The 11,910-nt window shown below is 39.6% G+C and overlaps 1 protein-coding gene across 1 annotated transcript; it reads left to right on the forward strand.

Annotated features, from left to right (window-relative positions):
* Positions 1-2,726: 2,726 nt before the first annotated feature.
* On the forward strand, positions 2,727-8,463 carry armt1 (acidic residue methyltransferase 1). Its single transcript, XM_072656315.1, has 5 exons — positions 2,727-2,991; positions 4,194-4,299; positions 5,299-5,540; positions 5,901-6,066; positions 6,206-8,463. The coding sequence occupies exons 1-5, from the start codon at positions 2,930-2,932 to the stop codon at positions 6,974-6,976; spliced, it is 1,347 nt and encodes a 448-aa protein (XP_072512416.1). The 5' UTR covers positions 2,727-2,929; the 3' UTR covers positions 6,977-8,463.
* The last annotated feature ends 3,447 nt before the right edge of the window (positions 8,464-11,910 follow it).

Here is an 11,910-nt window from a genome sequence, read left to right on the forward strand (position 1 = left end):
CATGCTTTAGTAGAGCTCAGTAGCACTGAGATAAATAACTGATCAGCACAGTGATTTATCAGTCTACTCAGGCTTTAGTAGAGCTCAGTAACACTGAGATAAATAACTGATCAGCACAGTGATTTATCAGTCTACTAATAATTTAGTAGAGTTCAGTAACACTGAGATAAATAACTGATCAGCACAGTGATTTATCAGTCTACTCAGGCTTTAGTAGAGCTCAGTAACACTGAGATAAATAACTGATCAGCACAGTGATTTATCAGTCTACTCATGCTTTAGTAGAGCTCAGTAACACTGAGATAAATAACTGATCAGCACAGTGATTTATCAGTCTACTCAGGCTTTAGTATAGTTCAGTGACACTGAGATAAATAACTGATCAGCACAGTGATTTATCAGTCTACTAATAATTTAGTAGAGTTCAGTAACACTGAGATAAATAACTGATCAGCACAGTGATTTATCAGTCTACTCTTACTTTAGTATAGTTCAGTAACACTGAGATAAATAACCGATCAGCACAGTGATTTATCAGTCTACTCAGGCTTTAGTAGAGCTCAGTAACACTGAGATAAATAACTGATCAGCACAGTGATTTATCAGTCTACTCATGCTTTAGTAGAGCTCAGTAACACTGAGATAAATAACTGATCAGCACAGTGATTTATCAGTCTACTCAGGCTTTAGTATAGTTCAGTGACACTGAGATAAATAACTGATCAGCACAGTGATTTATCAGTCTACTCATGCTTTAGTAGAGCTCAGTAACACTGAGATAAATAACTGATCAGCACAGTGATTTATCAGTCTACTCAGACTTTAGTAGAGCTCAGTAACACTGAGATAAATAACTGATCAGCTCAGTGATGTATCAGTCTACTCAGGCTTTAGTAGAGCTCAGTAACACTGAGATAAATAACTGATCAGCACAGTGATTTATCAGTCTACTCATGCTTTAGTAGAGCTCAGTAACACTGAGATAAATAACTGATCAGCACAGTGATTTATCAGTCTACTCATGCTTTAGTAGAGCTCAGTAACACTGAGATAAATAACTGATCAACACAGTGATTTATCAGTCTACTCATGCTTTAGTAGAACTCAGTAACACTGAGATAAATAACTGATCAGCACAGTGATTTATCGGTCTACTCAGACTTTAGCAGAGTTCAGTAACACTGAGATAAATAACTGATCACTACAGTGATTTATCAGTCTACTCATGCTTTAGTAGAGCTCAGTAGCACTGAGATAAATAACTGATCAGCACAGTGATTTATCAGTCTACTCATGCTTTAGTAGAGCTCAGTAGCACTGAGATAAATAACTGATCAGCACAGTGATTTATCAGTCTACTCAGGCTTTAGTAGAGCTCAGTAACACTGAGATAAATAACTGATCAGCACAGTGATTTATCAGTCTACTCAGGCTTTAGTAGAACTCAGTAACACTGAGATAAATAACTGATCAGCACAGTGATTTATCAGTCTACTCATGCTTTAGTAGAGCTCAGTAACACTGAGATAAATAACTGATCAGCACAGTGATTTATCAGTCTACTCATGCTTTAGTATAGTTCAGTAACACTGAGATAAATAACTGATCAGCACAGTGATTTATCAGTCTACTCATGCTTTAGTAGAGCTCAGTAACACTGAGATAAATAACTGATCAGCACAGTGATTTATCAGTCTACTCATGCTTTAGTAGAGCTCAGTAACACTGAGATAAATAACTGATCAGCACAGTGATTTATCAGTCTACTCATGCTTTAGTAGAGCTCAGTAACACTGAGATAAATAACTGATCAGCACAGTGATTTATCAGTCTACTCATGCTTTAGTATAGTTCAGTAACACTGAGATAAATAACTGATCAGCACAGTGATTTATCAGTCTACTCATGCTTTAGTAGAGCTCAGTAACACTGAGATAAATAACTGATCAGCACAGTGATTCATCAGTCTACTCATGCTTTAGTAGAGCTCAGTAACACTGAGATAAATAACTGATCAGCACAGTGATTTATCAGTCTACTAATAATTTAGTAGAGTTCAGTAACACTGAGATAAATAACCGATCAGCACAGTGATTGATCAGTCTACTCAGGCTTTAGCAGAGTTCAGTAACACTGAGATAAATAACTGATCAATCACATCACAAAATGATTTATTTTATTATATGTGGAATTGTTATGAATATTCACCATACCTGATATCTGGGACATTTTCTTTACGTTAGTTAAGAGAAGGGGTTGGCCTAAAACGTGTGAGGGGCAAATGAAGGCGTTTAGAGGAAAAGAGACAAGTAGAGGAAGTTGTAATTCCTACTCCGTCCACTAAGGGTCAGTATAGGGATTACACTTAAACCCCTGTATTACATAAAGCTCAGGAGACATGTGCAGTTATCTGGTGGTGTTCAATAGTAAATGAAAAGGTCCGCTATGTTTGTGCTGTAGACAACACAACACAGCTGTACTGTACTGAAATCTGCATTGCTAACTAGGTTTCTCTACAACGTACCATTTTACACCAATTTCTGGGTTACTGTGTTTGCAGCATAAGGAGTGAGACTATTTTCAGAACTTTCGAAAAGTTGTTCGGTGAAATTCCCATTGAAAGGGACTTACGGGACCCTACCGAAAGTTCTGCGTTTGCTTACAAGGCCACGGTGGGGCAGCATTGACTACGGTGTACCCCTGAGGAGTATTAGCGGTTCATACTAATCAGCAGTGGCGCTGGCTAAAGATAGCTAGTTTGTTACTCTTCTGGCTTTTTGGATGCATGGTTTCAGAAGATTATACATTTTTTGAATGTCGACGGAACACAAAATTGTGCTCCTTTTGCTGTCGTGTTAGTTAGCTACCTCACTCCCCCACCCGGCTTCATTAAAGTTTGGCTGCATATCATCTCAGTTCCTCCTACCTGATGGCAGCCATGGAGACAGAGCATGATAAGACCCCACAGTCGCTGTCAGCTAAATTTGAGGGGTACGTAGGCTTTGTATGTGTTAGAAAGACAGTATACGTGCCACGTCTGCGGTGTATTTGGAGAGACTTACTGGCTGCTATTAGACAGTAAAAGGCTCAATTCGAGCTTGGGTGCTTGTGGTTAGCCGCCTGGCTTGTTAGTTAGCTAGCTAGCTAGCTGCGGAGCTTCGGTGTGGTGTGGTGGTGGTGAGCTAGTGCTAGCTGAGTAACGTTAGCGCTAGTTTAAACCAGGCTGATTAAATTATCAGCTGTGTTTAGAGTAGGGTAGTCAGCTAGCGAATGGTCTGCCACTAACATTACAACCTGAGTTCAGTTACTGTTGAGCTTTTTATTTTTTTTATTATTAAAAAAGATCACGTAGACGCTGAGCACTTGAACATTTAGCCTCCCACTACGATAACTGAGTTAGCACTAGCTTGGCTCGGTGCTGACACTACTGCAGCCGAATAAGTCAGCACCGCTTACCGCGTTAAAGTGGAGTGCCTGCACGATGTAGACAGAGGTACTGGGACATCATATAAGGTATTAGCAAAGGGTTTATGCTGCCTCTGTTGGAGCAACTGTCTCTGCAGTCCAGGGGAGGCTTTCTACTAGATTTTGGAGCATTACTGTGAGGATTTGCACCATCATTCCAGAGAATACAGTACCACTGCTCCACAGCTCAATGCTGGGGGGCTGTATACCCCTCTAGCCCACACCGGGCATTAAGCATTCTATTCTGTTGGCAGTACTTCTTTATAGGGAGTAGACAAGCTGTATATGTGCATTTGCACGTCTGTAGATGCAACTTATGTTTGTGGCAAATGTCCACAAACATTTGGCCATAGTATATTGCAGCTCCCAAACACTGGTCCTCTCAGAGAGGGGGGTGGGGGGGTTGGGGTTCTAACCCCTCTGTATTCCTTAGAATTAAACAGGCTGTTTCAGTTACTGTACCTTTAAGACTGATCTTATGGAAATGAGCTCTGTTCTGACTGGCTGCCCTGTACTGTGCCTCCTTCAAAAAGCACCGCTACATATGTTTGATGTAATCAGTGAATTACCAAATTAACATTCTGATGCTGTGTTTTGTAAGTTTATGTGGATGAATGTTCATTTTTCTCTTTGGTTTGTACTTCTCAGCACAATCACTGTAATCACTCAATGTCTTCAATCAGTAGAACTTCTTAAACTCATGTCTTTTTTTTTTGCTTTTGCTCTAGGTCTTTTGCATATTTGACAATAAGGGACAGGCTGCCTACGATCCTGACAAAAGCTGTAGACGCTATTCATCGAAATAAGAACAACTTTTTTGAGCAACATGGAGAGGTAAAAAGAATGCCCTCAGAATGCCTCTTTGCTGAACGACTTTGCCTTTTAATCACACCCAGAAAAAGGCAAAGCCAAGGTGACCAAAGCGGTGACTGAATGATTTCAGACATGTGGGATAGTATATTGAAAGATGTTTTTTAGACACCACTACAAAATGGCCTAAAATGAAATATATGGTCAGACAAAGACGTAACTGCATTGATTCACATTTGGTTAAGTGTGATTTTTTTTTTTTTTTTTTTTTTTTTTTTTTTTTTTTTTTGAGGAATATAATATAATGTAATGTGATCATCTTATATGATGCATATACAGTATACACAATAAACACGAGATTTATTGGCTTAGTGCCTTTACAGTATGGTACCATATGCATGTTTTAAAATGATTATAAAACAAAATAAACATACATGCATTAATTTAACATAGAGATTAAACATTTTGAAGGACTACACTCCAAAATCCTTCTCCTGGCCCTCAAGCCCCTTAAATAACCCTTCTTTTCAATTCCGCTCTGTGCTGAACAAAATTGCATCCATCTCCAGCCCATCTCCTCCCTTTCTTCCAACATTTACCACACCAGTGAGACCGGCTTCACGGGCAGACCACAGGAAAGCCGTCCCGGACACCAAGCCAACAGGAGTCCGCCCTCCTGTTCCATCTCAGCACAAGCGAAATATTGCCTGGTCACACTCTGGGGAAGTTTTTAGCAAAATGTGTGAATGGAATTTGGCCAAAGTATATTCATATGATTTGAGGTTGAAGAGACCATGCTGTGCACATCATGGCCCCTAGTGTGTTGACAAATGCATATGTGAGCAGCACCAGCATTTTTTCAGAACCGTTGATGCGAAGTACAATTGATCTCTTAGCCAAAGGAAGATTTAGAATTAAGATTTAGTCTTCTCAGATAATCATTACTGTATATGTTGAGATCTTTAAATAAAACAGACTGTTGTGAAAGTAGTGCATCTTGACTTGTCTTTTGCTTATCAACAGGAAGGAGTCAATGCAGAAAAACGGGCCATCTCTTTCCTGTCTAAGCTGAGGAACGAGCTGCAGACAGACAAACCTGTGTTACCTTTAACTGATGAAGCAGAAGATACAGCAGCCTGGAATGATTACATGCAGAGACAGCAGGACCTGATGGAGGATAAGCAGCCTGTTAGCTGGTTCAAGTCCCCATGGCTCTATGTGGAGTGCTACATGTATAGGAGGATCCAAGAGGCCTTGTTGCTAAAGTAAGATAAGCCCCATAACTTGTTGCATTAGACTGTCAAACATCACCCTGGCAGTTACCATTATGGACAGGCAATAAGGCCAAAATACATTACGACAATTTGTGATACATATTATATCTCTTCTTTTTTTTTTTTTTACATTTGACAAGTTGGAACACACAAAGTAGATTAAGAATTCAATAAAACATTTAAACAATCTTATTTTTATTCAGATATTAAGCAGCTCTACACCTGTTTAAAATCAGCCTGAACTGAGCCATTAAATATTATGTAAATGTAATAGTTCTGACATAGTTCTGTTCTGGATTTACATTTCCAAATATGATCTAAAGTTTCTCATTGTTTTGTTTGTATCTCAAGTCCTCCCATCAGTGATTTTGACGTGTTCAAAGAGGCAAAGACGCAAAGCTTCTTTGAGTCTCAGCAAGCAGTAATTTCTCTCTGTACATACCTTCGAGAGCTCCTCACAAGCATGGACAACATCGCTGAAAATCAGCTCTATGACAAGTTTCTCGAGTTTCTGCAGGTTAGTCTGTCTCTGAGGATCTGGAATTAAATTGAAGAACTATGCACATTTCTATACACATACTCTGTAATTAATGGCAGCCAAAACCCCCATTCAGATGTCTTCAAATGTGATCATGTTCTGTGGGATGCCCTAACAGGTGTCTTTGTGGGGGAACAAGTGTGATTTGTCCATCTCAGCTGGTCAGGACAACTCCCAGAAGACCAGCCCCATTGACTCTCTGGCTGACCTGCGTCGTTTCATGCTGGTGGATGACTCGGACAAGGTGTGGTCAGCTTTAATGGCTCTGCAGGGTTCGGGAGGGACAGAAAAGAGGGGAGCTAGAGTGGACATCATTCTAGACAACTCAGGGTTCGAACTCCTCACTGATCTGGTTCTTGCAGATTTTCTTATTTCCGTTGGACTAGCCAAAGAAGTGCGGTTTCACGGCAAGTGCTTTCCTTGGTTTGTGTCTGACGTCACCAAGGAGGATTTTAATTGGACGATAAAGCAGACTATGGCATTCAATCACAGGCAGATCTCCGCCTGTGCTGTCCAGTGGAAGCGGTTTCTAAAGGAGGGTGTGTGGTCATACCAAGACCATCTGTTCTGGACCTTGCCCCATGAGTTCTGTGACATGCAAGCTGACGCAGCAGATCTTTACTCCACTCTTCAAGCTTCAGATCTTATTTTGTTCAAGGGAGACCTAAATTACCGCAAGCTGACGGGTGATAGAGACTGGGAACACACTGTTCCTTTTGGCAGAGCATTGAGAGGCTTCCATCCTGCCCCGCTGTGCAGCCTCAGGACTCTGAAGGCTAATGTCCAGGTGGGCTTACAGCCAGGCCAGGGAGAAAAGCTTACCTCTCAGGAGTTAGACTGGATGACTAGCGGCAAATACGCCGTAGTTCAGTTCTTCTGTCCTCCATGAGAACAGTAGGGATGTTCTTAGAGAGAGCTTTCACTACATATAATGGAGCAAATGCTGGACAGAACAGGCCTAGACTGGGAGAGAAATGATAAGATGACTTTTTATTCTAAATTAGTGGCATAATTAATTACACTCTTGCTAATGTGTCTTCATGTCTTGTATTTTCCCTTAGTTGCTTTTTCCTAAGAACACAAACATGCAGTATAACAGTTGGAGTCCTGTGGCTGGTACATATCAGAACATGGTCAGATTAACAGAGATATGCACTAATGCGGTTGATAATTATCTGCAGCTTGTCTCAGCAGATTAAACTGATATCTGTGAGCTTTTCTCCTGTGCCATATTTATAATGGGGAGATTTATGTGAAAGATTCTCGAGGTGATCTTTGATCATCTACAGTAAATTAAGCATGGTAATGTATGGGACCTTATACTCTACATGCTTTATTTTTATAAATGAATATTGGCCACAATTATCATGGTATTGTCAATGCACTGTACTTTCTGGTTTAGAAAAAAATCTTGTTTGTCTCGTCAGGGTCATCAGTGGGTCATAAGAGTGGCATGCTGGTCTTGCTGGGCATTAATTCCAACATGATGCTTAAGGTGGATTACTTACTATTAGCAAATTTTTGTTCATGCATAAACATTCATGCTATGTTTAAAATGACTATAAGAAAATTAGAGTTAATGATGATAAATTGTCTGTTATTGTGTTTATTTTTTGACACCGGACAGCGCAGTACAGCATGGTTAAGTAACAAATCACAGTAGCATGTTTTGAAGGGAAACCGACAACGGCACCTGACCAGGGTATGAACCAGTTCTGGTTCGCATTAAAAAAGCACATTCAGCACTTGCATATTTGTATGATGCAGCATGTTGCTTGTGGTTTGGCACGCTCAAACTCTCTGGAATTCCTACCACAGGTACTCCACTGTTCAAAAGTTTGAATAAGAAACACTATTTAGTCAAAGATGAATGTCACAGGATTCAGGTAATTTGAAGGAAATTATGTGATACAGTGCTGATCAAATCTCGAGGCAGATAACTTGACAGATGATGGTTCTCAATAAATATTTACTGGAATGAATAAAAAATCTGAATTTGACTTTTGAAAAGGTCATGTGAACAGGCTTTTGAACAGTATTGTACAGTCTGCTTTAGCCAGCTCCGGTTTTCAAGTCAGCCTTCATTTTGTGTTGTGTGATGCTACGATGCAGATAGTTACTTGTTGGAATGTGGCTTAAAGCATTCAGGAGTTTGAACTATGAGGGGTTTTGCACAGAGAAATGTTTACTGAGCTCGTCATAGTGTTTATCACTCCCATTGTGATATTGCATTGCAAAATTGGCTGAAACTTCAATAAAGTGAAATTCTGGTCTGGGGTTAGTGTAGTTCACTCTGTTTTTGAATTCTTTCCTGGCTTGTTCTGTCTCTTATTTTGTGGTTTTGTGACCGTGTCATAATTGACTTCTTGATATGGATTGTGCAAGGACATTGAATGTTCAGTGAACTGGCAGCAAAATCACAACCCTTCTATTCAATAGTCAAGCACTTCAGTGTTGATGTCATGCAATCATTAAATAATGCGTGAAACTTTTTAGAACATTTTATGGTCTTAAATGCGGTGAGAATTGAGAATAAGCATAGGCAAATGCTACATTTGTTCCAGGAATGGAGCTCTGTTTTAACATGTGACCTTGTACAAATATTTGGACATCTGAATAGATGTCAAGTTGTCATTTGAACACTTGTAAGTGAGCTGTGGTGTTCTTTTAAAAGTGAAAGAAGCAAAAAGGCCATGGCAATATTATTTTAGATTAATATTGTATAGTGTTACTCCTGTAGCTCAATACCAACCCTAGTGAAGTGTGTATTCAGAGAAACCTGGTTCCTAAAAACAATTTAACTGAAAACAAAATAAATGTTCCACACACATACAGAAAGGCTGGTTTGTAGAAGAAATATGTACAAACACACAAAATAGCTAAACTCTTTCCACTTTTACTGACTGAAGCGTCTTCTGAGAGCATGAGTCGTGTCTACAGATCGTAGATAAAACCTTTCTGATTGCAGCCTTTGTTTTTCTGGGGAATATTTTTAGTGTTCACCTTTTTCACTACTGATATTTGGAACATATTGTGGTTCATGTTGAGGCGCAGGACGCAGGGGATTTCCCCACCTCCGCTGTGACCGGAGTTATTTTTTAGTGAATAAATATGAATAGTTGTGGTAACTGAACACTTGCATTTGCAAGTGCATTTAGCAATTTACTAGAAAGAGAAGACCACTTAGGAGCAGAGTAGCCAAGTTGGTGATGGATGGCTACAGATTCTAGTATACATCATGCCATCATTTTCTAAACACTGGATTCAAGGTTCTAGTTTCTCCTGACTGAGTGAATGATTGAAAGTTTATCTAGAATGTTTTTATCAGTAAATCTGGGTCATCTGTTTGAAATCTGGTCAAAGCAAATGGATCGTAGATCCCAGCTGATTATTAAATAATTGATATATACAAAGAACTATGCAAATAATTTGAATTCTATATAGATGCATTAATAAGCTGTAAGCATGTAGTTATTCACTTAAAAAACGTATTCACCACAAAATGGACTGGTGGAACCCCAAAGTACTGCACTATATAGTGAATAGGGACACGGCTCTAGTTTCTCTAATCAGTCCTTCATGATAAGTAATTCATGTGAGCTGCTGGTGAAACTAAACAAAACATATCAGGAACCATATTTGACTGAGCAAACCAACCCTTTAGAAAGACTACACATGATATATTTCCCCGACAGGCAAAACTGAACAGTAAATAAAGAAAAGCTTCAAATTAAAAGGCTGCTTGCTGCACGGCTTTGGTAAGTTAAGTGAACTTGAGGGTACCCAAGTCTACCAGAACAGCTGATCTGAGCTTTAATTTTCACAGTGTACTGCTGAAACTGACTTTCTTAAGATACTTGCACAGTACTGTATTGTCTTTCCTATAGCCGACAAAGTGTAGTTACTCATCCTTTCCAGTCAAGCCTTTTCTTAGTACGTTCTGTACCCCTGCTGCCTAACTCAGAATACACTCCTACTCGCTTTCCACTTCATTCTTCTGTCTGTATTAGTAACCTCTTATATTAAATTGAAATATTGCCTTGTAAATATCATACTAGAGCAAATAGATTATTTTAGATTCATTTCTCTTTCTCATTATTGCCTGCAGAGTAAATACACTAGATTTTAACCTTTTTTCTTTTCTTTTTAAGCTTTTCTTGTGTTTGTCTCAGGATGTAATGTAATTTCCGACAGCAGAAAACCACATTACCATGTTTTTGTTTCTTTGGCCGCATCCGTCACCTGTAAGGTTGTTTGGCAGCTGAGTGAAGTGCTGACCTCCTGTCTCTTGTTTACCTGGTTGCGATGACCTGCTCTGTTATCGACCGAGTCGTGTCTTTTAATTTACCTCCTTTTTTAGAAAGAGAGGGAGAGAGATGCACACTGAAAGTGTGTTTCTGAGGGGAAACCATGTCGTTCTGCTACAGGATAATCAGGCGGCTGCAGACTCTCCACAGAAAGCTGAATATTCAGTAAATTAACTTTCCTCTCTTGGTAACTTTGGAGTCCTCCCTCCCTATTAAAAAAAATATGTCTGACAGTGGAAATAGTTTAACGTTTAAGTCGTAACTTAATTTAAAGTAATTTAATTAAGTAAATTCAATTGAAATAAATCCTGAACCAATGTTTCAGTCAAGAATTTAATTGTCATTGAATAATTCACAACAGATAATGAATACCTGATGGTAGGTAGATCATTTACAGTGGTCACCACATAATTCATAGTAGTTACTGAATAGTAGATCCCTAATCATTGATAGTAGCTGCTGATTAGTTATATATATATATACATACACATTACACACATTGATATTTCAAGTGTTTATTTCTTTTCATTTTGATGGTTATAACTGACAACTAATGAAAACCTCAAAATCAGTATCTCAGAAAGTTAGAATTGTGAAAAGGTTCAATATAGAAGATACCTGGTGCCACACTCTAATCAGCTAATTAACTCAAAACACCTGAAAAGGCCTTTAAATGGTCTCTCAGTCGAGTTCTTTTAGCTACACAATCATGGGGAAGACTGCTGACTTGTCAGTTGTCCAAAAGACAACCCTGAACCCTTGCACAAGGAGGGCAAGACACAAAAGGTCATTGCTAAAGAGGCTGGCTATTCACAGAGCTCTGTGTCCAAGCACATTAATAGAGAAGTGAAGGGAATGAAAAGATGTGGTAGAAAATAGTGTACAAGCAATAGGGATAACCGCAGCCTGGAGAGGATTGTGCAACAAAACCCATTCAAAAATGTGGGAGAGATTCGCAAAGAGTAGACTGCAGCTGGAGTCAGTGCTTCAAGATCCACCACGCACAGACGTATGTAAGACATGGGTTTAAGCTGTCGCATTCCTTGTGTCAAGCCACTCTTGAACAAGAGACAGCATCAGAAGCGTCTCGCCTAGGCTAAAGACAAAGGCTGAGTGGTCCAAAGTTATGTTCTCTGATGAAAGTAAATTTTGCATTTCCTTTGAAAATCAAGGTCCCAGAATCTGGAGGAAGAGAGGAGATGCACAGAATCCATGTTGCTTGAGGTCCAGTGTAAAGTTTCCACAGTCAGTGATGGTTTGGGGTGCCATGTCATCTGCTGGTGTTGATCCACTGTTTTCTGAGGTCCAAGGTCAACGTAGCCGTCTACCAGGAAGTTTTAGAGCACTTCATGCTTCCTGCTGCTGGCCAACTTTATGGAGATGCAGATTCCATTTTCCAACAGGACTTGGCACCTGCACACAGTGCCAAAGCTACCCGTACCTGGTTTAAGGACCATGATATCCCTGTTCTTAGTTGTCCAGCAAACTCGCCTGACCTTAACCCCGTAGAAAATCT

Source organism: Salminus brasiliensis, chromosome 1 (genome assembly GCF_030463535.1).
Source record: "Salminus brasiliensis chromosome 1, fSalBra1.hap2, whole genome shotgun sequence".
In the NCBI taxonomy this organism is placed as follows: domain Eukaryota; kingdom Metazoa; phylum Chordata; class Actinopteri; order Characiformes; family Bryconidae; genus Salminus; species Salminus brasiliensis.